This window comes from Polyodon spathula, chromosome 16 (assembly GCF_017654505.1).
Source record: "Polyodon spathula isolate WHYD16114869_AA chromosome 16, ASM1765450v1, whole genome shotgun sequence".
Taxonomy (NCBI): domain Eukaryota; kingdom Metazoa; phylum Chordata; class Actinopteri; order Acipenseriformes; family Polyodontidae; genus Polyodon; species Polyodon spathula.
Window position 1 is genome coordinate 30,458,746 of NC_054549.1, and position 27,424 is coordinate 30,486,169.

At 35.4% G+C, this 27,424-nt stretch overlaps 1 protein-coding gene across 2 annotated transcripts in view; it reads right to left on the reverse strand.

The window, feature by feature from the left end:
* LOC121328292 (contactin-4-like) overlaps nt 1-27,424 on the reverse strand; it is a 99,706-nt gene that overhangs the window by 43,549 nt on the left and 28,733 nt on the right. For both annotated transcript variants that reach the window (XM_041272889.1, XM_041272891.1), the window contains exons 4-7: nt 11,031-11,234; nt 8,684-8,786; nt 8,161-8,345; nt 1,377-1,516 (exon numbers count right to left, since the gene is read on the reverse strand). In XM_041272889.1, coding sequence (XP_041128823.1) covers nt 1,377-1,516; nt 8,161-8,345; nt 8,684-8,786; nt 11,031-11,234 — 632 coding nt within the window. The remainder of the gene's footprint in view (nt 1-1,376; nt 1,517-8,160; nt 8,346-8,683; nt 8,787-11,030; nt 11,235-27,424) is intronic.

Here is a 27,424-nt window from a genome sequence, read left to right on the forward strand (position 1 = left end):
TTAATTTAGTTAAATGTGTAAAACGTGTATTGATGTCAACAGCTTCAGAATTCTTTACATCTCTATTATAGCAACATGTAATTCAAGCACTGGTTCAAATATCCCCCACCCCCCCTTTTAATGCTCGCTAATAGAAAGCTCCAAAAGAAAAGAAAGGAACAATTACACTGTAGATTGTAGTTGCATTTGTAGGCCTAGGGATATGCTGCTTGTGATATCAATTTGAATAAATACAGTACTACATGGATCCTTCCTTCTGGTACAGAATCCTCACAATTTGTCATACAAGTGATACAAACAGGTATTGCCGGTAACCATCTTAAGATGAGGTCTTTATTATTAGAATCTACTTTTATTATTTTCTCATTAAACACAGGAGCTATTAATATTAAGGATACACTTAATTTTTTTGCTGGATATTAAACCCTTCTGTAATTTGCTTTAGTTAAACATTAACAAAATAAATAATGCTGCCTCTAGTAATAACAAAACAGGGCTGAGATATAACAATATAAAAAATAATGCATTTCCTCTTCTATTTTGTTAAAAGTAATTGTGTATAATGGGGAGACAGATCATTAATACATTGTGTGTTTAGTTATGCTGTTATATGTGTGTCATCAATCTTCCTGGGCTCAAGCTCACAAATCCTGATTGGTATTAGATCTTGCTTAAAGGCTTCATTTATTAGCAAATGTTTTGCATGCAATCAGTATTGCTTTGTTCTTATTAGTATGCCCCCATTGAAGTTAGGCTCAAAACACTGATAGATGCTTTTTTGACGAGGTGCATGTTTTTAAATTTTTTAAAAAAACAATCATTGGCATTAAAGAGTAAGTAGCTTGAAATGTTATTTTAATTACTGTTATTTGTTTTTCTTGGCAAAAATGTGTTGACTTTAATCATCTCAGTAACATCAAAACACTTCCCTACAATTAGAATCCTTGAAGCTCTTCCCTGGATAAAGTACATCCATCCTAAAACCCTAACATTTACTGCATGATCTCTTATAAAATATGGATTGTAACGCTACTGTGAGAGGTACACTGTATGGTAAAGCATGGTAAATGTATGCATTGCACAATTACCTTGCAAATTTAAATGTACAGTGATAAACGTTTTAATACAGGGAAAGGCAACGTATACAGTGAAGCATATTAAAAAATATGACAAAGCATACAGTTGGAAGGTAATACACGATAAAGATGGTTTAGGATGCAAATCTGCTAATAAAACAATACAAAATCTGAATTTTATTGCAGTCTGGCCTGACGTGACTCAAAGCAAGATACAAAACCAACCATTTTGATCATGTTGTCTATAGAAATTAAAAAAAATAATAATTGCTTAAATAAAAGCACCCAAACCCTTCTAACCTGTAATGGCTCCAGAGGCTCCCCATTCTTCAACCACCTGTAGGAGACATTGGGCTGCCCCTTTGCTCTGCACTCCCACAGTAGACGTGTTTCTATAGGCAGGTGGGCATCATTCAGTTTCTGAACCCAGTGAGGCTGTGCTGAAAAGAGAAATGGAAAGAAAAAATAATGCCAACAACAACAAAATTTAAGTTTACATTTTACAACTTACTTTATTATTTACTGTACTGTAATGTAAAAGTCTTGCACCTTCATATACATTGGTTTGGAGAGACTTGAGAGAGGGGTTGTACTATACTAATGGTGGACTGTACTAAACTAATGTTATATACAAATTAAAAAAAAAAAAAAAAAACTAGTGGGAGAGCACTACAGGATTGAATGGTATTTCCTTTCATCCTCCGTCAGAAACTGCTGTAACATAAAACATGTCACATTATCGATGGCCAATGAAAAACCCACGATAATTTGCAACAGCCCATATAAAACTATGTGACTAATTATAAGAGTAAGTAGCTTCTGGCTGTTCGCAAACCATATCTCGTCTGAAGGTGTTGACTGGATCGTAACTGGTAAAGGTTTCACAATTTAGGGTTAATTGCCATAGGCTGCTGGATCTCTGATCTTGGTCGGGTGGGTGGGAGTCTTTCTGCTATGCAACCTGCTTGGAGGAGTGTGGAACCAGACCTGTGCTCTAGTTGTGGTTTTTTGTCATGCCCTATGATAAAATTTCCCAGGATGAGACTAATAATAGAAGCCACACCTCCTTTGAGGTTTTCTGTGTAACCTCTTTTTGTTTGTGTCACATTTTATTGGGTTATAATATTACAGTGGGATCTTTGCAGCCCCAGGGTAGATTTTAACAATGAAATAAACATAGTCTTCATTGATGAGCAGTGTATATGTTGTGTGCCCTGATTTCTGAAGTAAAACCACCCTTCAATAATGCTGTATTAAATGTAATATTTGCTTCATTTAAAAGTAACAGTGTCATTTCTGGACCCATAATCTGGGCTGTATTTTTTCCACAGTAAAAACTTAATTATTTCCCAATCTAAAAATAAGTATTTCCAAATATTTATTTCACGATTTAAACATATTTATTGAAGCACAAGAAACTAGCCTTGTCACATTCAAAATTGATAATTATTGATGTTATTATACAACAAATATTCCCAAATATTTAAATGCTTAGCTGTAAACAGTAAATGCTAAATCTTATTGTACTACTGTTCCAGTTTTAAAGAGTAAAGACAGGATCCAAATCGATAATGACTGCCCTTAGTTATTTATTTGACTACAGAAAACAAACATACCGATTTGATTGGTAAAACAAATCATTGAAGCGTAATCTTTCATTCTACCTTATTTTAAGTAGAAGGTCTTCAGCAGCAAGGAAGGTGGCTATAAAACTTAAATATGATGCAAACCAGTAACCAGAAAAAATAAAAGGAAACCAAATGACACGATTGCTACTTGGGTAACAGAATATATATTTTTTGGAAACCTTTTCCATTCTACTTTTAATATCCGTGTTGTGTTTACTACATGCATGTATTTATTTTGTTGTATTCATTGTGTTGGCAATGTTCAATGGATTTAGTAAAACTGGGGGAGACTGTAATGTGGGCAAGCTAGTTCTGGGTATTTCCTTCTTGTTGAGTAGCCTGAGGCACCTAAAACTGAACTTACAGTGTCTGATACAACACACTACGCTGTGAAACCCTCCTGTCCCTTTATTTACTTACATGCTTTAGAGAGCTGATGTGTTTGACTAACTTCTCATCTCCCAAACCCCATGATAGTGGGTCACTGGAACATTCAAATAGCATCGGATGCCCGCTGCTGTACCATAAGATAATTGCCCGGAGGCAGAATAAAGAACGGAGGTAGCAGTTGTTATATAATACATCATTCCAAACTTTGAATAATGATATCTTATTGTTAGGTCATTGTGGCAGGCTGGCGAGTGGATAGAGGCCCAGAGACAGACTGCAGTTCAAAAAAAATAACTATTTTATTATAAATAAACAAAAATAAAGTGCACAAGGGCAAAATAACAGATACTCAAACACAAATAAAGCAAAAACTCTGGGAGCGACGGCAGATCCTCTTCCCCCTCGGGCTCTGGGAGCGACGGCAGATCCTCACCCCTCTCTGGCTCTGGGAAAGACGGCCTCACAAAAATAAAGTTTCCAGGCTGGGCAATGCCTTCACTGGATTTAGAAAATTCAAAAACCACAAAACAAACACCAACCTGCTTCCTCAGCTCCCTCCTCCAAATGAGAAGCAGAGGCCTCCTTTTATATCAGGTGGCTGGGCGCTGATTGATCGTTAATCAACCTAATCAACTAATCAACCCCAGCCACCTGAACATAATAAACCCAGGCAGGTAGGGGAAGTTAACCCCATCCCTGCCAATTTCTAAAGGGCAGAGCTAATCAACCCCAGCCACCTGAACATAATAAACCCAGGCAGGTAGGGGAAGTTAACCCCATCCCTGCCAATTTCTAAAGAGCAGAGCTTTGCTCTGCCACAGTCATGTTCAGGTCCATTGCGAAACCCAGAAAAAAAGGCTATTAATCCCAACAAATTGATTATTATGCAATACCTTGGTAGTTAACATTGTCAGTGAGATTAATAGAGACATGTCTATGCTTTTGAGTAAAAACGACAGTACGAGGGGTATTCAGAAATAAGAGGATATCAGTGTTTGAAGTATCACTTATTTTAGAGCATCATCCAAATCATGAAAGCAGACAGTGCTGGCTGCAGCTGGTAGACAATTGCTGATATTTGAAATACCTACACATTAATTTGGAAAGTTTGGACAACCTTTACAGTATACGACACGGGCCTTCATTTCTTTTAAATTATAGTGGCACCATTGACATCATAAAGCATAGCTTTGGTGGTGCCATACACTTTGATTTAATTTATGCCAGAGTGGATAATATCACCCTCAAGGTACTTTAAACTTTAGTTCAGCACCATGAGTATAGTGGTAGACTGAACAGGAAATATCACAAGTCAACCAACAAAATTGGACCTATTTGTCAACCTAATGCAGTAAACAAACATGATATTATATTACACACATTTATTGATTAAATAATGTCTAATTTAATCATAACACATTTACTAGTTTCTGGCGATTTTCATAAAAAATGGAGCAACTGAGGCATTTATAAGTGATTTTTTTTTATTTATTTATTTATTTTACCATACTGTGAACACATAAAGCTTCCACTGGTGTTATACAAACAGTTAATTTTGACTTCACCAAAATTTAGGGTTTTTGGAACCAAGATTCTACCAATATATTTTCTACATTGATGGAAACTGTAAACAAACATGGCTTATCTGTTTCTTATATAAAAGCAAAACATATATCCACCTAAACTATAGAAATTCTCTGGAATAAAATGACACAAATGCCTCATCAAAGTGAATTATAGTTTAATTATCACTTGCTCAGGGTAGTGATTGCTATCAGAGTTAAATTTAATATCAGTCAATCTTAAAATGCTGATTTCCAAGCAAGTGGAATGATTAAAACAAATCCCAGTTAATTAATCTGTAGAGGTTTATGAATGAAAACACAGCATATCAAGAACTGTTTTGCCATTATGATTTATATTCTAGGCCAGGCGAGCACCAATATCAATAAAAGATTTGAAATTACTTTCAAAATGGTGTTACTGAGGCAAACCACATTTTGTGATTGACCGTTCATTTCCTTTTACTAATATTTACTATAGTATTCCAGACTTGAAATGGAACTATGGGCATTTATTTCTTCTTCTTTTTTTTTAATGACATCTTTTTGGTATTAAAAATGTACAATGATAGAGTCTGAATTCAAAGTCGATTTCAGCCTGAATTGCAGGGGTAAAAAATCTATCACTTGCCTTTTCTTTGGAAAGGCTGTTACAGTCTACCTTCAACTCAGATAAGGAGCAATAAGCTATTACATTATCGCCATCCTTTTAATGCTAAGTCTACCATAATCCACTACCATTATTAAGTATGTCTTGTCCATTCTCTCCCAATCCCAGAGCCATGTCTATTTTATTGTCACTATCACTTTAGACCCCATTCCTAACCCAATCTGAATTTATTGAGTTTCTCAGATGAGAAAATCATAGTCTGATTCGTCTGTCTCCTGTTGATTTGTACAGGTAATAAAACATTTTAAATACGCTGGAAATAAAATGTACAAAGAAAGGACATTATGACTCACTGCTATTACAGTCCAGGTGATTAAGGACCTACATTTTGTGTTCCTAAATTATTATATTTTCAATGTGCAGTATCCAAATTTACTACTTGAAAATGTTCTGCAGGCTCTTGTGAAAGGGAACAAATGTTGACTTATTATTAATTACATTTATCTTTAATCTTCCCATACCTATAAAACCCCTTGCTAAATAAAGAAAAAAAAAAAAGTAGTTTGCAGCATAAAAATAAAATATCGTTGCAATGCAATTTCATTAGGTGAACTTTTTCCATCTATTGCCTCCTTCAATACAGCATCATACATTTATACACATATTCTTCATTGCATAACAAATGGAGAGTAAACTGAATTTCAAGCAAACTTGTGTGAGTAAGGCCTTAAAATTAATGAAATTAACTGTAGCATAAACTGCTAAAAGCACTGTTAATTCATATTTTTAAATCAATGTAATAAACTGTGGTGCTTTATACCATTACAGAGGGTCCATCAATCAGAATATTTAATTTCTCTTGTAATATGTTTATATCACCACCACACACATAAACAATCATACACACAAACGAACATCCTATCATTCTGCCAAACAGCAAGTTACAGCAAGAATGAAAGAAAAGTAATTCAAGTGAGCCCTGGGAAAATAAAAGAAAAAAAAGTGAAAAATAGGTGCCTTAAGATTGAAGACAGGGTATTAGGACAAGTTTGGAAAAATCAATATATGGATGAATGGGAGGAGGGTTAATCAGAATCCCAATTACAGAAGGGGTTTATTTATGTCTAGTGCTGTATAAGGAAAATGAAATAAAACTCTAGACATTACTCACAAACAAACAATGATGTGCTCCTTTCTATTTTCAGGCGACAGCTGAAAGCTGTCATTTTTATAATATAATGTGCACTCTTACACATTTTCTGGAACCTATATTTAAAGGAAAAGTTCACCATAGCATTTTTGAACCACACAATAGAAAGCACACAATGGGGTCTTGAACCTCCTTCTCTTTTTTTCTAGTTTTGTTTGAGCATTTTTATATTTTCATTCAGAATCTCATGCTCAGACAGCAAACAAGGCAAATTACACGAGTGCATGGAGACTGGGGAGAAAACTGAAAAAACAAAACAAAAGTGCTCCACTCAGTGCTATAGATTTGCAGAGAACATTACATGAGGTACATAAACTCACGATGTGATATAATAGTATTCCAGATAAATTGCTCCAAACAGGTGTGAGCTATTCAGAGATGCGTTTATAAAGCCATTTTTATTGTTTTGTTTACAACAAAGTCATATAATATGGTGTTTCTTGAATTTTCTAATCCAAATGTATCCCCTAGAACTGCTATTGTTCTCTACAGAACTAATGCACTAGGTAATCTGCAAATGTTACTAAATTGCTGTGGAACCCAGTTATCTTTGATAAAAAAAAAAAAAAAAAAAAAAGAATTATTTTTTTTTTAATTACAATCTATTAATTTTTGGGATGTTGTTAGTAAATATATATGTTTTATGTGCTATTCAGACCCATAAAAAGTATATCGTACAATAAAACAGTATCACCCATTTCGCACTTTTGTATATTGATATTTGTTGTGATTTTTTTAACTTGTGTTACATGTGTACTCATCATCCATCACTATCTATAATCCACACAAAACAATTGCTAATCAAAGGTTTTTTGAGGTATTGTAAACATATTTTACTATAGTTAGTTCAGTATCAGCAGAAAAGTATTCTCCAAGTATAAATTAACTGCAACACTACCATTAATTACCTGTTTATTATTGGCAGGCTGCCATATGTTCTTTGTGTTTACTTTTTTAAAGAGAATGGAAATTGCTAAGACTAGCTGAAAATCCAAGCTTGTTAATAATGTACAAAGAAAGGCCACACATACATCTTGGGGTGAAAACAAATATGCGATTGCTAAGATTAATGGTTTGAGAGCTTTAGAACGTATTATCTTTTTTCCTTTAGGGTCTCGCAACATGTAGTTTAAAAAAAAAAATCAAGCTGAGGCTGTATTTCTATTGAAAGGCACTACAATAGCAGGCCTATTCAAAGGGAACGTTTTGTTCGGACCACTTTAAGATCATTTTGATTAATTAAATTTGCGTTTCATTAAACTGCTGTCAACTGTTTGGGAGAGGGTTAGACCTTTTCACGTTTCAAAGCAGACGTCCGAGTTAGCTGAATTTAGGTTTACGACTGACCTGAATAAATCTGACAAGCTGAAAAACTGCAATTTAGCTGAAGATTTTCAACAGACTTTTTCAACTTAGATGTGACAATGCAACAATAATAAACAACACAACCTGTATGCATGTATTATGATTGGTTTTTATTTGTTTCTGCATACTTACTAGAAAGTTGCAAATTATGGACATAAGGTTTAGGCAAGCCCAGTCTCACGCGATAAAATCTGTTGCATTGCACACAAAAAAGTTATTATCATATTGGTCACACATTAAAATAATAGCCGCAAATTCATATTGCCGTTATACCATGTGCCAAGTACCCAAATTCACTTTTGCATTGGATTAGACCTACCGAAGAAAGTCAGTCTTCCTTTTGCAACATTCTTTCCTCTTGAGTTTTCAGCAATGCATTCATATGAACCTGCATCATCCTGCTGGAAATATGGGATTTCAAGGACCCCACTGGATTTGTTTGGTTCCACCTTTCTTGAGAAGGGGATTCCATCAGCTCTCCTCCAGCTGATGGTGGGGACTGGGCTGATGCAGTAAAACAAAAGGAATAAAGGACAAGAACTAGAGCCTATGAATAGTTTTCAATGGCAACATTTCAAGTGATTCTTCTGGCTAAAATCTGCATTTAATAAATCAGTAAAACCTTATTTTTTATTTCCTTTATTAATATTAACACAGGCAAACAATAGACTAATGCACATTTTCATGGGCGTCTTGTTTGTCAACATACGCTACACATTAATAAAATACAGTACAGCACAATCATCATGTACCTGAACCCAGAAAGACGTTCACTTTGTTCTAAAGATTTGGATACACCCACCAGTACTTACTGTACACGTGTATTAGGTTACTGCACTTACTTTCCCAGAGCAAAACACTCCAGTTTCACTGTCGAACCTTTGGCCACAGGAACAATCTCTGGAAAGTGAACTTCTATCTTTGGCTCATATTCCCCCATCACCCCTGTTGAGTTAAAAAAAAAAAAAAAAGTTGCATAAAAGGCAAGAAATATTGCAACAATCAATTTCATTACATAAGGCTATCATAGCAAACTAACATACTATAATGTTGTATTACATGCATCTTCAAACATCTGGAATATTTTCATCCTATATTAGTTTATTCAGTTGGTAAAAAGGTGACATGGAAAAGCAATATATAGGCATATATCTGTAAAATGCATATCATATACAGTTCATGAATATACCCATATACCCAGATAAGCTAGACTTTTCAACAGTATTAACCCTGCAGGGAAATATAATGTATATCTTTATCATTAAGCACATTATCTTTAAGAATGTATATTGTTTATCTTTAAGTATCTTGTGTTGAGTTTCACGTGTTTTACAGTAGCTTCTGTATTTTCTGAAAGCATTAAACATCAATGAAACAGACACTGCACATTTCTGTAGCAACAAAAGCTGATAACGAAAAATGCTCTTTAAAATATTGTTCAGTGAATAGTGTACTACATATATAAGACTACAGCTTATCTGAATCCAGGTAACCGAAACGTATTGGACAAATGGCTGTGAAATCTCCTTATCTTTATATCCCAGATAAGGGTAAGAGAAAACTGCATGAACGTGAATTGCACGTTGGGTGTTTAGAAAGAATACTCAAACATGTTTGTCCCAGAATTAATGATTATAAAAGCTAATCCTGTATGTTTTCTACCTAGGTTCAGCCACAAATATAATCGTGCAGCAGTATGGTAAGGGTCGTTTCATCTTTGATGACTGCTATCGCATGCAAAGGTTAATATTCTTTCCGGTATGTGGGAATTAAGAAACTGAGAAAGCCTAGTTACTGTGCCTAGCTACGCATGTTGTGAAGCATATTATGCTGAAATCTTTTAATATAAAGGTCACCTGTCTAGGTATATCTAATTGTTAGTTGCTACTCTTCTTTTTCTTATTACAATTGCTATTATATATAAGGATTGCAGATGCTATGTATGCGATTCAGAGCTTGTGGAATAAAATGTATATGATGTCATTAGCAGCTACAGCTATCATATTCAGATAAGACGGCTTTGTCAAGAAAATGGGAAAACAAGCTCTTCAGTAATTATATAAAATCCTGTGAAATGTTAACCCTTAGATCACCATTAGGAACAGATAGAGACATAAAAAATAGAAGAATATGAAATACATTTTACATTTTGTAAAAGTATTTTGACAGTTTTTTCAAATGTGGAAGGGACAGATCCAGTTATATAATAGATATATCTGTTTGCTACGCTTGTCAGTCAGAGTGATGGGCATCTGAGAGGCACAATCAGATATACTGTAACCAGCAGGTCATTGTCTGAGATGCTAATTTGCCCATTCACAACAATCTTATTTACAACTGCTGATGTGGACGGCTGCTTCCCTGTTGTATCAGACAATTCCGATAACAATCTGAATTAGCTCTCCACATCCAGACCTCTGCTGCAAGAGAGAAAAATACAGCTTCTATAAATAGCAGGGGAAGGGAGCGGGCTTGATTTCCTGATTACAAATGGAACCAAATCAGAAGTATTCACTAAGACTATGTGAAAAAATGCAGTTAGGCATCATGATTGGTGATGAACTGGTATAAAGTAGATTCATTAAACAGAATTTCAAGTTTCACTGTACTGCTCAAAGAGCAGGAATATTTAACCCTTTTGAAAGTACTTTTCAGCCTTCAATTGTAACATGCAAGGACTTCAGTTAGATAAAACAGTACTTAATGTACAACTTCACTTTTGATATTAACATTGGAACACCTTCAAACACATTCAACCTCAGCTTTTACTTTTCTATTAATTCCATACACCACCTACTTACTACTTCTTATCTCTTTTTTATATAAAACATTAACAATATAGTTAAGGGTTATCTGTCAGCCCAAAACGCAAACTACAAAACAACAAAGCATCTGAGATGTGCTTGATATCACATGTGCAAGCACTACCTTAATGGGTGTATCTATCATTTTTACATCTTGATCTAATATTCAATACAGCAGTCAACACACTTTCCAATATGGTTATTTCTATACAGTTTAATTGAAAAAAGAAAAACACATGAGCACCACTGGGGCATGTTTTCTGTCTATAGAGCCAACAGGAGGCATTTTAGATTCTAAAATGTTTTCTAAATGAACAGTCTCCAGTCTATGGGAGGTATTTTAAGGAGGCTAATTCATTTTGGTTATAAGCACAAAGACACTTACCATCAGTGCGCAGCACAAGAGGGGTAGTTGGGCCTTGCACTCTGCTATTCGTAACTGTGTTTGTTACCACACAGGTGTAATTACCCACATCTGCAGGATCCACTTTAGCTATGTACATATTTCCAGTCTCCTGTGAAACAAAGCGGCGAGTGTCTTGCTGCACGAATGCTGGGTGTTCATTGAAGATCCAGGAATACATGAGTCCTGTAAAAGTATTCATGAAATCAGTGAGTCACTCAGGTCTACAGTATACACATAAACAATACAATACAAAACTAATGGTATTTAATGTTGTTTCAAAGCTAAGGAGCAGAAGATGAAAATGTCTGATCACCCACAGAACACAGCTGAGTCTGCTGAAGAACTATGGTCGATGTGCCATGGAGTTGTGGGGTTTGTGATCTAGAAGTACAGCAATCCTGGTGTAATACAGTGGAGGCTGAGCACAAGCTGGTGACCGTGCTGACCACAAGCAAGCGTCTTAATGACTATGCACAGCATCCAGACTCGTCTGCATTTGTGGTTATAGAGATTTTAATCTCATCTCACCATCAGGGGTCACAATCCGGAGCGGTACTATATCACACCACACCTGTTTAACACGGACTCCTCCTTTAACCTTGGTGATCGCTGCAGCCAATCTATGAGATCCGAGTCACAGCACCAATTTAACAGCGCAAAACTGGGCACAAACCAGCGACCATGCACACTGCAAGCCAGTGTCTTAACCAATATGCAAAAGTGCCATGACAGACTTTGTTGTTCTGAGCACAGGATTCTGGATGTGAGAAAATATGAAGATGAGAGAAAATATGAAAATGTTCAAACAAAACCATAAAAAACTGAATCAGGTACAAGACCTCACTGTGCGCGCTTTGAATTATGTGGTTTAAGAAGGCTGTTGTGAAACTTTAAATAGAGGTTACAGTATTTCTCCTAAAATGTGTGCCATGGTTATACAGTTGTACAGCTTTTAATGCATCTTATCGACAGGGGTCAGACTCGTAAATGCAGTGCATCACAGAACACTGCCATGTTACTAATATAGTCAGAAGTAGAACTGTGAACATGGTTCATTACCGAATTTCTGGTAGTGAAATAGGCCAAGAATAAAATAAATACAATGGATTTTTCAATAAAGAAGAGCAATGGGGTTGTTGCGTTATGTCTTCTTCCTGCTAAATCATTGTTCTACAAGGTCAAGCCATGGTGCAGTTGTATTTTTTTAAAAAATTGTTCCTGGATTATTTTACCAAAACCACAATTGGCTAAACTTTTCTAAAGCCTGTCTAAATTTACTCAAGTGTTCCCAGAACTAATCTAAAAGCAATCACCGTTTGTAAATTAGAAATTACTATGGTTTCTTGAACCTTTTTATCTAAAAGTTCATACAAAGAAAGAAGTTGTCTCACTTCAGTCTGAAATTGAGTTTGTGGCAGTTACACAGAGACCAACCATGCGCTTCTTTTATAGGCCCACTTTTCTGTGTAGTCAATATCACTGAGTATTTCATAAATGAAGCTGGGCAGTGAGGTGAAAATGACTATTCTTTGATTTAGTATGCATAATCTGTTACTTGTAAAGGCATATCAACAGCAGACTTCATTTCAAATGAAGTAGAAATGAAAGTAGAAAAAATAGTTCTCACTGATAATCTGAAAAATAAGGTAACTATATATAATTTGTGGATCACAGATTCTTGTTTTTAAGGTGCACCTTTTTAAGACAATTAAAGTGGTGCTTATAAGCAATTTAGTACGGCAGTATAATGTGTCCTAAAACTGTGGCTTTATCATTAAGGGCTTAGTTTATATATACAGAGCAATACCTGTAAATAAAGTGTTGCCGTTGTGTGTTTTGGTGCTGGTTGGCAGGGGTGGGCTTCATTCTGTCTGTAATAAAGTCTGTAAAACTCTTGTAACACACTCACACAGGTTACAAGTTTTATAATAGCATAATAGATAATGGCAATATGTTGGTACAAAAAAAGGGTTTTCATTGCATCCCTTATAAGTGATCTGTCACTTAGCTGCAGTATTTTGGATCTGTATATTTCCCACATTGCTGCGCCATGAGAATCAGACCTGAGACATTGTTGTTGGAGTTATTTTTATTTTCACCTCATTGAAATACACAAACGTGCAGTTTATTTGTATATAAATGTGCATGTAATTTCAATGAACTGAATATTGTATGTATGCAAATTGAAATGACTGCATTGTGTTGTTATCTGCTATTCTCATTTCACAGTTTGACCAGTTTTCAACAAACTCATACATTTTAATGGATCACTACTACACACTAAAGGCATCACATTTTACGATAATGAGCATGCTCTATGGTTAAAAATTAACATTACGAATGTATGTGTGACATGAGTAACAATGCATGAGCACAAGATAAACTGAGGCATAATGGTGCACACATATCCTCGAATGATGTACAATTCCCATTACACAGAGAATATATCAAGATGAACTAAGAATATGTATTGCAACAAATCCCAGCTGCCAAAAGATGCATATGAGTGAAGAATAATAAATAAAGTGCCACAGATACTAACTATATATCATTTAAAGGATGTGCTTGCTCTAGAGATACCAACAGCACAGTAGCACTAATATTCTCTATGATACAAACAGAAACATACATTCCAGATATAGCACAAAGATGCAACAGAGCCCATGTGTCAAGTGTATTACACTCTTTTTTGTTATTATTAATTTGAGAATTTAAAGAAAATGTAGAAAATACGACAGTGCAGTTGTAAGCGTGAGTCTTTGGCCAGCGTAATAAAAATAGTTTTGCATTAAGCCTTTTCTTAACTGACAGGCAATCAAGGTTTTACAAAAAAAAACAATAATGCACAGCGGCAAATACACCTCAGAAATAATAACTGTGGCAACTATTCTTCTCAGGAACTAAATCAGAAAGAAAACAACATAACTTCACGTTGGTTTATGCCAGTGAACTGTGATCCATTAATAATTCCAATACAGAAGGCTTTATCTACAGTTACTGCACAGATATAGGTTCTTACCAAAAAGATAAAATGAGAAACCTTTATTTAAATAAATAAAGTATTGTGAGCAGTGTACCCCAGAAAACAGACTGAAAATATATATATATATATATATATATATATATATATATATATATATATATATATATATATATATATATATATAATTTTTATTTATTTATTTATTTATTTATTTTTTTAATGAAGTAGACTAACAAAGAAAAAGCAAACACACTCCAAAATGCGTGAGGTGCAAAGTACGAAATGAAACCAGTATGAGAAAAACATTACTCACCTATTCTGTTTTGGGTTAAAATAAATAAATTGAGGAGCACATTAAGTAAGTGTGCTAGCGCTTCCTCCTTTGAAATGAAATATTTCCTGGTAGAGTTTGCAAATTCCATTTTCTCCTGCTTTGGTAAAGAAATTCCATACAATGCTCCTTAACATTAATAACTGTATTCAAACTGAGATTTATTATTATTATTATTATTATTATGGTGTTCCAGTACTTACAAAAAGGCTACACAAGTCTACAAATGTGAAGGGACTAAATGTATGTGTACTATTTAGTATTTAAATATGTATCAAGTACTTAAAACATTCATGTTTTTTATTTGTTTTTATTACCCAAAAAAGATCAGAGTATCCGGGTATTTTTCACGATGGGTACCCGGTTCCAGTTTTTCTACCTGTGCTCACTTTGAATTTAAATAAGGTAGGCAGTTTTCTTTGTTCTTCTTTTGTTTAAACCTTCCCAGAACTTACTGTAATTTTACATAACAAGTTCCACATGCCTTGAATTACATCTCTTGCATAACGCGCACCTCTTGAATATTACCTGTATAAAAATAAAAAAAAGACCAATAATAATATGCTAGATAAAATATTATAACCCAACTATACTGCACACACAGTATATAATGTGCAACCTACTATAACAAGCAGAGACTCATAAAAACGTAAGGCTGTGAATTATATTCTGTGATGGTACTGTATGCCCTTAGTGCTACCTACCTAGTGCTACAACAAACCCTGAAACCCAAAGCCCATAAAAACAGCAAGAAAGCTTGCAGTAAGCTAAATTCTTCTTGGTACTGATTTCAGATCCAAACTGCAGACGTAGATAATATATTTGTTTAAGCCTTAAGACAGTTACTGCACATAAGCCAAAACCACTATCTAGAACCCCACTGTCAACAACCACTACTGTACCAGTAGGGTGAGCAAAGGCGATTGCATGCAAACCATTGTGTGGCAGATCTTTATGGACGTTTGATGTTGCATTACTACAAGAGTGTTCCTGAAACACAATTTCAGTATTAAATATGGAACAGACAAATATTATTAAAGTGTCAAACGCTTACTCTGGTTACCATAATTACAGTAATTCAGAGCACATATGTTATGTGCAAAGACAGTTCACTTATTTGACTGCTTAATAGTTAACATTTGCTGCTCTAAGCCTACAACAATTATATGAACTTTTAATTGTTCATATTTCTAAGTTGTTAAAATCAGCCAGGGAAGAGGCAAAATCCTTACATAAAAACACACCCTTGTTTGAAATAGGCTGATGTCTTATAAGCCAGAGCATACAAGTAGTTTTTAAACTTGAAGTCTTCTAGAATAGTAGAAACATATTATTTATCTCATGGTCTTTTTCATATACAGTAATTTGCTGATTGGAAATTTCCCTCCCAACCTGTGAGGGCACAAAATAGCAAAAGGGAAAGTCCTGAAATGGGCTTCATTTCCAGGGTCAGAAAGTCGGTCAGCCTGGATGAAGGCGAGACTCCATTGCAGGAACGTATTGACCTGGAGGGTAAACGAGGTAACAGCTGCAAGCAATCAAAGCAGCTGCAATCGTTTGCCAAGGGGTCATGCGTAATAGCATAAAGGGGCCGGAGAATCAGTAATCTTTTCCTTTGCTTGGGTTGTGTGCATATACCTGGAAGGACTGAGAGAGCCGCAGTAGTAACTGCCGGAGAACCATTATTGTCAAAAGAATATTCATGAGTGTTTGTTTGTTTTTGTATGTTAGTAATTGTCTTGTTTGCTGAATCACCAGACGGCTAAACACGTTCCGGAGCTGTCGCTTTTGGGCCAGCACAAGCCGGAACTACATTTCACGAACTGTCACCAAATAGCCTGTTATCACCCATCACGAGCACTAACACACCCCCCCGGATTGGTGACTACATTTTAGTATAGTGGGGAGGATAACAATAACCTGTTTATTTGGCTCCGCACATTACACATTGTTGTGTATTGCCGGAGCGTTTTCTTTTTGGCCACCAGACCCGGATTACAATAAAACCCTTTCCAAATGGATTAACATTGTCTGTGATTACTCCTGCACTGCATCACCTCTACACCTGTTCACAATCACCAGCCACTTTGCCACAGTCCTACACACGACAGGGAGGGTAACATTCTTTATATATTCCATCCGGAGGCTCTATATCACTCTCCATGTTGCACTGATAGCTCTGACTAGAAAGCTGTACATTTGATATTATCGCTGTCTTTCTCCTCCTGTGTGAGTCTCAAGCTATGCCCTTCCATTACTGCAAGATCAGCACCGGATAAGACAGCAGGAGGTTTAAATCTTTTAAAGGTCTTGTGTTGGCTCCATATAATATTCACCAGGTTGCTACATTTCTAAGGCTGTACTTGGCAAAAGATGACTAAGTCTAATCCTTGTTTATTATGCATTACATTTGTGCCTCAATTTCTAGTTGAATTATTTCATTAGTTGTGTCAGGAAATTGGAAGGTATTTAAAATGGAGATACTTAATTTGTCGGAAATTAAACCGGGCTCATCCATGTTCTGATTAAATGACGGTTTAATCTAAGGCTGCCACCATTGGCCTGTTTTTTTTTTTTAAATGAACAAATTGATCTATATATTAAATTAACTCCTGCCAATCCCCTACCTGCATGGTGCTTGTCTTATAACTGATAATATGCTGGTAATATACTTTATCAGAGATACTCTTCATATTCACACACATTGCGATGATCCCCATGTCACCATATTGTTCACACTGTTTTAATTTAGAATTTAACAGAAGAGAAGTGATGTTGCACTTAACCTTTTCCAAATTGAAGTAGGTTCTGATATATTTTGAAGGGGTGCACATTAACAAGTTTGGCAGAGATGGAGTTAAAATGAAGAAATCCAGATGTGAATTAGGTCAGGTTAAATTGGGGAATTGACTGCCAGTTTAACCTGGCCACATCCACATATGTAAAAGCACCTGGACCAGTCAGTAATTCAGGTCAGGGAGGAATTTATTTAGAAACAAGAGGATGCAACGCTATACAGCAATTTAATCCTGTGTTTGTGTGACTCCTACTCACAGTCCAGTTACAGGAGGATTATGTGTTTTCTAATGGTTGTGTTTTTCCCCTAAAATTAAATCTAGTCATAAAATCCCTGTTTCAACTAAGCAATTGGTTATTTTGAAATTCTGCTCACACTCCATGTCGCTCTCAGTTGTCCAACAATACCGGTTTTCTCACTTAGTTGGCTTAAAGCCTTGATCTGCCTATTTGCTACATGCCCCAAGGCTATGGAATTTTTATTTCTAAAGACCTAAAATAGCATTTTATGATGTGTACTTAATATGTCTCTGAATTTAAATGAACTATGTGTTGTGTTACAAAATAAATACATTTATCTCACTGGAAAAACGTTTTGCATATTTATTTTATAACCTCAAGTTGAGTATAACATCTATACAGGAATAAAGACTACCCACACAAATTCAAAGATAGTAATTGATCAACATTAAAACTTTCCGTTTTTGCTGTAACAAAAAACATCAGCATTTCCAATACAGTGATTCTAAAATGCAAGCTTTGCAAAATGCTTAAAACAAATCAGAACTACAATAATGATGTGTGAACATTTATAAGTGACGACAAAAGTAAAAATGACTATTCCAGAATAAGCAAAAAAGGCTATGGCACTGTTATACAATTTAATAAAATGGTTCTTCCACTACTATCTGTAAGACTGGGTACACATAATGATGGATTTGTTTGTCATGTTTGTTCACAAGAACAGATTGCACTGGTGCTTGCTCTATCCCTGTCCCATAAGCAATTTACACCAGTTTGAGTTTGTAAATGTTTCTTCTTTTTTTATTGTTTTTATTTTAAAGATGAGATGAAAGTCCTGTACTGGGAATATTTGTTTACTGCATGATTTTGCTCAGCTGAGTGTATAAAACTTCTATATTAAAAATGTTATTCAAAGCACATTGAATGGGTGTATTTCTTGCCTGTTATACTGGGAAAAGAGAATATTTATTGCCCTGCACAATGTAAGACAATACAAAAATATCCATATTACAGAACTTTCTTAAGTACTGGATATGTGCAATGTGGGTAAAGTGAATAATTTAATACCCCTACTTGGGAGACAGTCACTATAAATCTAATAGTAAAGAAAAAAAAAATGTGGAACACTAACAACCCTGTTTCTGCATATTTCATGTTGTCCTTTCATTTTTACTTCAACAGAGTGACCAGTTAAAATAAGTACACAAACTGGGCAGTGGGTATTGCTAAGTTAATATTGCTTTAGTATTTCTGCACTTCTAGTTCATTAATCACAGTCAAAAACCTAGTTCCATTACAGTATAGACCAGTGCTTAATGGGAAGGTCCATTGCAAGTAGTTGGTTCTGCAGCAATCCCGGTGCAGGCTAGAGGTGGTGCAGCCTAGAAGTGGTGCAGCGAATTAGCTTTTGGGGGCTTCCTATGTATCTACTGTACTCTGCTCCAGCAGGTAGCATTCTGACACAGGCCAATGTGCTAAAGTGATGTTCCACCAGAGCAAGGCTCTTCAACTGATGGCCCCCGGGCCATGTCTAGCCTGCAAGGGACAATCAAGTGGCACGCACACAGGTTTGCAAAAAGTATTAACAACTAACTAAAATAAACATGGAAAAGAAAAAAAAAAGATAACAAAAAATAGTAACATCGTAAATCAATTTGCGATTAAGAGGTGTTTGATTTTTGTAAGCAGTGCGCGCATCACACCACCCCTATTCATTCTGTAGCCACTGAGCACGATTCACGCAAGCCAGTTCCATTGAGCTCTGCTTTGTGTACTCTGTTGCCAATTTTATTTCATTTTACTCTTGTTGCTATTAAAAGTTTTTAAAAGCCTTTTTTTTTTAAAAAAGAGATATAAACATGGCTCTCTCTACTCTAGCTAGTAAAAAGAGGAAACAATGGTCTAAAGTGTAGATTCAAAAATGAGTGGATTAATAAATACTTATTTATTTTACCAACTGTACCGAACGCAAAGCCAGTGTGCTTATTGTGCAATGAATGTGTGTCAGTAGTTAAGGAATACAATGTGAAAAGGCATTTTGAAAGCAAACACGGAGCTTTAGGAAATCCTTATCCAGAGGACAGCAGTTAGGAACTCAAAAGAGACGCTGATCTCTTCCAACCAACGTGCTTGTGCAGCTCTTGTGAGATCTTGCAGTCTTCGCTTGTTTTTTGAGATTCATTAAAATGTATATCATAGAAAAGAGATCAACAGTTTGGTCAGAAACATCAAATGTCATTATTTGGGAAATTAAATAAAACGTGGAAACATCATTACTGGTATATCCCTTTGCATGGGACTAATCTCTGTTTTTAACATATTCAAGTTTTCATTTTTGTGTCCGAGATGGAATAGAAACAGAGGCACAAGTTTACTTGTTTTAAGTGGCACAAATACACTGTTGCACAGTTCTCACTCTCAGACTGTATATTATAGTACAACGGTTATGTTATTAATATGTCACATACATTTTAAATGTTTGTAATGACACTGATACGTTAAATGTTCACAGTGTTCTATTATTAAAGTACTATTCATATGGTAAAATGTGTAAATCTTGTTCAATATACAAACATTACGTTATATACTATTTATTATAGTGCTTAAAAATGTGCAGAGTAAAATACTTACGGCCCGCCAACTCCTAACTTTTTTTTTCCAATCTGGCCCCTTTAAACCAGTTGAAGAGCCCTACACTAGAGCAACATGTGAGTGGTTGCACTCTACAGGGTCTTGAACCAACCAAGTGACGCATGCAGGATTCTCCCTTGATCTCTCAGGTTGTCAGCTGAAAGAAGGCAATATTCCTGAGCACAGAAGCCTCACTTGGTTTTCATCTGTTTGTAAATCTTGACTGCAGGGAATTTTATTTGATAAAGTATGTGCTGGTCATGTGATTTCTGAAAGACTGTTCTAAAAACTGTCGAACAAAATTGCCCCTGATATTGAGAACAGTAGCTTTCTTTCTGATACACACACCTCTATTAAGGACAGATGGCATAATCCTACAGGGACGATATCTGCATGCAAATATGCATGATGTAAAAATGCTGATACTAGAGCTTGTTGCCGTCAAGAGCAAAGCTACTATTTATGTTTACAGGACCCCAAATCGCTGGCCATTGATAAACACCTGCAGATTGTTGGGATATGTTGACACTTCACTACCTGCACATCTGCACTTAGGAGTCAATGTCCCACTGCTATATTCCATAATGTGAGTTCACTGTTGCCTGAAATAGCTGTCTTGTCATGTTAGCGAAGGGCATTGCACACATACTGACATTGTTAAACAGTTTTGTATAACTAGACAATGTAATACATTCACAGAGAAAAGTACTAATTACTTCTAAAATACACAACTCAAAATAGGTTACTACAGCATTGCTTATATTTTAATAATTAGAGGTACAGTATGCCACTCTGTACCAGGCAGGATGGAGGTAACTCACCACGTATGATGGGTTGCTAGTGGCAGGGCTCTTAAGACAGTACTCTTAAGACATTTTTCATACATTCTCATGCAGGTGATGTAAAAAATTAATTTGCTTTAGATTCTATTTTAAATCCCAGCAGGCCCAGAAAACAGCATAAACAAAAAAAAAAAAAAAAAAAAAATGAAGCCACTTTTCATTCAGTGAAGGCAAGATCATTTATCCCGTAATAGCTTTCATCAGTGCTTTGTGTGACTCTAACAATAAAATTTACCACCACCAATAGATTTCTCTCTGATGCTAATAATCAGCATACGACGAAGCATCATTGCTCAAAGAGTGCATAACAGTTTAATGTGTCAGCAAGGGGGTAATGAATACAACTGAAGCTAGCTGTAGGAAAATATACATTTCCTTTCATATAAAAATGCCCTATTTGTCCAACCTCACAGCAAACATGTTTATAGCTCTGCCTGCTTGTTAATATTGCACACTGCTTTTTAATGGAAGCTTGCAAATATATAGCATAAATAGATTTATTATTGCCTACAAAAAGCTAACAACTTAAATGTCAAACTGCACATATTTGCTTTACATATCACACAATAGTTCCATGCAATTTGAAGTCTGGGGTCTTCGAAAAGACCAAGTATACTGATAAAGAACAAGTCATTTTAATCATTACAAAAGTTATTTTGTTAGGGGTATAGAGGCCAACTGAGTAACAACCACGAACTGAAATGCAAATATATATATATATATATATATATATATATATATATATATATATATATATATATATATATATATATATATATATATGTATATGTGTGTATATATATATATATATATATATATATATATATATATATATATATATATATATATTCATGCTATGTTACCATGGCAGCAGACCCCTAAACTGGAAAAAAAAAAATCTTAATCCTGGTATCAGTTTTGTTCATACGTATGTATATGGCTGATAAGTTATTTTATTAGACTACCTAAGTCATCACTGCCTGCGTTGCTTAATGATTAAGGTCAGCTATGTGTGCGTATGGGGCTTTGTTCTGCCAATCACCCAGCCATGATAGATGCTGCAAATTATACATTTTGTAACCTGATAAAAGTCACCAAGGGTCCAATTAATGAACATTCAGCTGCAAAACACTAATTGAATAAGGGGCAAATGCATTTTGATCCAATTACATTATCACACACACACATACACCCTCACACACACTTTGTTAAGATTACTGCTAACATTTTAAAAGAGGTAAAAACTGGTAACCAACAACACTGTTAATGTGCTTTAAATATTCTTTGAATCCCCTCACTTTGTATACAACCCATACCAACAGTTATGCTATGTGAAAATAAAATACCTCATGTGTCTTTGAATAGCTTTGAGAGTAAAACCCCTCCAAACCAATATGGCTCTTTAAAGCATATCTCAATGTCACCTTGATAATCCTTTAATCCAAACTCCTATGTATTTAAAGTTTCTGATCAATCACTTGTCTGCAGGAGATAAGATCATACCAGGGATGCGCCGATTACTGAATCAGGCGTTCTATGGTGTACTGCAGTAAACTGAACTAACCATTTGCAGCATTCTAATTCTGCTGCTGGGCGGGTCAGTTTCATATGTGACTTTACAAAAAAACTTAATTAGCGATCCCCATAAGGCTTTTATTGAGAAAACCAAAACAATATAAAATTATACTGTACAGTAGTTATACATTAGATTTTTCAAAAACTACCTTTCTCCATTGAGAGAATGATGTTCCTTTGATAATTATTAATGCTGAATAGTTTCTCTTTTACCTGACTTCACAGCTGTGGCCATCAATAATTACAACTACTAAATACAGCCATTCATTAAAACAAGCAATTAAAATGGGACGTATGTGCTAGCAGTGTGACTCCAGACACTTATTCAATGGTGTTTTACCCACTGCACCAAAACGATTTTAGCTGCAGGTCCAGGTAGAGATATGAGCACACAAGCAAAGTAATGAGAGATTATTCTACTGACAGTGATGTTATTCCGTCAATGGAAAAGATCTGTAACTCCTCACATTGCCTGTCACCCATCACCACAGCAACACACTCAAACAAAAACATATTTTCCTGGTGTCTCAAATATCAGATCTTCAGAGCAAAGCAGATGAGGCAGATATATCAAATATTTAGAAGGACTGTGCCCATTTAAATCACTATCTTGGATAGTGTGAGAATAAATAAATAAATACATGTAAGTGTTCACTAAAAACCAGTTTCAGCATTATATGAATCTGTTTTAGTGTTAAATCACTTTTAGGATGCTACAACATCGTTTTTGGTACATGACGTGCCCATTTATGTTTTTGCTACTTTGTCAATGACCAATCCCACAAAGAAAATCATCAGAATGAAAGAATGAATGCTGGCAACAGGGGGTAGGTCCTCATAAACTGATGAAATTATCAAAAGCGGCTTACCCAGTACGATCCACAATGGGGTTCTGATTAATAGTCCTTGATCAATCTGTTATGTTCACAAGTTTCAATTATCCAAAACCTAGCCAACATGCACCCAGAATGCCAATCTGAACTGTGCGCAGTTACATAAAGAAATGCTTTACTAATTTAGCAGATGACATTTAAAAAAAAAAAAAACCTTATACGGATTTAGACTATGATGAAACTAGAAACTAGAACAATTCCAGATATTTTATCTTTCCATTATTAATAAATAAATAAATAAATAAATGGAAATCTCATTCACTTAACTGGTAGATTTTTTTTTTTTTTTTCGTAACATTTTCCACCTCATATCCCACGATTACCAATGCGAAAATGATTGATGTTACTTTTCAGCCTCACTTTATAGCTTCTACATTATATACAGCTCAATCTGCCATTTGACTATGCTCCATATGAGAAAGTCAGCATGGGATGCTTTTTACCAGCTGCCTTCTTTGCATTATCTGTCCCAAGATGGACACTTTGGCAGGAGAAAGGTAAAATAGTAGCTTTAGGGGATGGAAAACGATTGGGTCTTCAAAGCCACAGTTCATCAGTAATAGCTGAAGCTATAAGATAATGAATACACATATGTTATAACCTCACATGATGATGCACACCCCATTGGCATGCACAGTAATGAACTGTGGATCAGGACATCACTGATTAGCATGGGATTTAACAAGCAAAGCAGACAGCCTGACATCACACATCATCAGTTTGAGAAAGAGGACAGCCATGTAATTTGTGATCTGACACAAAAACACATTGGAAACATGAAATAAAAAATTCCAAGTTATCAAAAGTGCCTAGCCATTTAAAGTGGAGATATCAAAATCACGCGCCAAGTTTCAAGAAACCATTGGGGCAACCATGCCCAGCACAAAGCAAATAGGCACAACTGTAAAAGCTGTGGGGGTCAAGGTTGCCCCAGTTGTATCAAAAACACAAGCTAAGTTACTGGAAACAACTGGGGCAACCTTGTGCTTGTTACACATAAATCTTTTTTTTTTCTTTTAACCGAAAACATGCTTCCAATGCAGCTTGCAATGCAGAAGCCCTCACTTTCACACCACAACGTTTGTCCTTCCGTTTTACAACATTAGCAAGTAGTATAGCAGTAAAGTTACAGTTTAACAAGTAATGAGAAAAACAAGCTTTTGTAAATAATGATTATGTATTATCCCAATTTGTATTGAAAACTTTCATGTGATTTTGTAAACTATCATAATAAGCTTGATCCGTTAATTTAGTATATTGTATTTTACATGTATATTGTACCGTTTTCATGTTTAGGAAGTAGTACTCAGGGAAACGGTGTTGAATTCTCAAAATGTTCGTTTTATTTGAAACTACAGAGAATTCCTGTCAGGGGCCAGCATTCACAGCACCAAAATAATAACCCTACATTTTAGTCTTGGCACTTTCACTGCAAATTCTCTCCAGTCACAGCTCACACCCTTGCTCAGTCACACCAGCAGTTTCTCATTCAAGTTCAGCGCTGGGCTGTCTCCAGTTCCCAGGCTCATGCACTCCCTTATATAACCTCCCGTCGTTTCCTACCGCTGCCCAGCTCATCAACCAGTCAAATCCATGCTCTGCAACCTCCAAAAACATTCTCCCCACTCATTCACTCACTCCCCCTTCCCATGCTAAGTAACGGCATGACTTGGCTCCCTTACAATACATGTAACATAAAAGACAAACAAGACAAACTGAACAGACAAATCCTGCAACAAAGCAATTGTTCAGGTTGTTACGTATATATTTTAAATTTGAAAGTAAAAATATATGAATGCATGATGACCTTTATGTACAAAAATCTTTACTAATATACAATTGAACAAGAACTGTTGAGTATTTATTTTCATTTCACACAGTATTAAATCACAGTGTTTACATTTGATAGTGAAAAAGAAATAAATGTATTTATTTATTTATGCTTTACTTTTATCAAATATATAGGCTGTATCCTTCAGCATAGCCAATTCTCAGAAATTCACATTCATTTTTATCTAGTGGGGACCACAAATAGTGTTACTCTCTTCAACTAGTATCAATAGGAACCATACTTCCTTGCACCAATAGGGACCACAATAAGAGTGTTACACTGACAGGAAACCAGCATTTTTCAGCGATCAAGATCAGAATCTCAGAATGATGAGCTAAAAAAAATCTTCAAATGTAAAGAATAATAATAATAATAATAATAATAATATTTTTACCTTACTTTGGAGGCATTTCTCTTACTTCATGACAGGTATTGACTTTTGTTTCTACATTTCACCTAAGAGTGTTGGGAACTACAAATTAAAAGTGAAATGGTGCTTTTGGCTGATTTACTTTTGCTGCGCCCTGAAAACATGGAAACTATCCTTGCTGTATAGAGTCTCTGGCAGTTCTTGCTGATAACTTGGCGTGAGGAAGTATTGTTCCTCTCAATTTGTTTTATTAAGGTGTATCATCAGCTTCATCTATATATACTTTAAACCCTGCTGGTTCTGTTGTACCCTCAAGACATCCTAAAGTAGCATGTTTGTCATTGAGCTACTTTGTTTAACTGCTTCAATCAGATTCAGAAGCAGCACAGAGCACACACTACTTTGTACAACGGGATTACGTTTTCCTCCTGTATTGATGACACAAATGAGGAGAAGAAGATAGTGGTTGTCTGCCTCTATGGGGGTACTGGAGTCCCAGATTCAGGTAAATAGGTGATGTGCATCATTACCTTGCTATCACGTTATTATTTAGTATGTACTGTTTTAGTATGAGTCGTGTTATCATTGAGCTGGGCTATGCAATTAATTTATTTCCAGTTTTATTAGGAAATCCAATTTGTTAAGAGATGTGATGCGTTCATTTTTTGTTGACAGTACTGCTATTTTTTTTTTGTTAAGACTGTTGCTGTCTGATTGCTTTATCCTAAAACTGTGAAAGCTCGTACCACAATCTTCAAAAAATGCAAACACTGGGCATTGGGTTGTGTAAATAGTAAAATGTGCTGATCAATGAAAAAGCAGACAATCAAAAACTCCTTTTTAACATGAAGAGTTTCGGTTCAAACTTGCAAAACCATGAAGTTGTATTATTATTATTATTATTATTATTATTATTATTATTAAAAGCGGTTTCATTTTTGGTGGAAATGGAAAAATCTGCAGAACGTGATCCTCTGTTTTATCTTAACTTAAGGAATGTACTGTATTTAACAAATCATTCTGTTGTAAAGTCACCTGTCCAAGTTTGCTACTGTTGACGTTTTTAATTCTACTTTTCAAAGGTAAGCCCAGAGTTTATCTAAAGTAGAGCTCTGCAGCTTTACATTATACTGAATCGGTGGGAAAAACAGGGGTGCAGAAAAAAAACAGTCGTTATAGTGTGATCCTCTAGCGGATCTCCTTTGAAAATAACCTCCAATGTCTTCTGCTCCTAACTGATTATCTGGCTGCTTTCCACTACACGTTAATGATGCAACTCCACATCAGTGAAAGATCCGTTTCTACCATATCTTATATTTAAAAAAAAACCACTTCTTTATGTGAACTGAACTATGGATAATCAGGAACTATTTCACTATCTCGAAATGTTTTAAAAATTTGAAAATAAACAGAGGAAAAAAATTATTCCTGTAATATTGAGAAATCTCCTTTAAATTTGGAAACCTTTAGAACTCTTTGTCTGATTTTTTCACCGTTTATATAACTGAAGTGGGTATACATAAGTTCCGGTCTAAATAGGGTCTTTTCTGCATCTCTCTCTCTCTCTCTCTCTCTCTCTCTCTCTCTCTCTCGCTCATACACACATACAAAGTCCAAGTGTTGGTGCTTGTGAAGTTCCTGTCTTTCATTATCTATCATATTATTTTGCACATCATCCAGATTATTAGTTGCCTGAGATTCTATTTAATAATTAATTTCCAAAACAGTACACCCACACACAACACACCAGTGTTGCACCATTACGAAGAAACTGTCTACAAGTTTACAATGAAATCTTCGCATTTCCTCCTTGTGCAGAAAGAACAAGCCAGTCACTCTTCTCTCATTATACAGTACCATGAAACTAAGGTGAGAAAG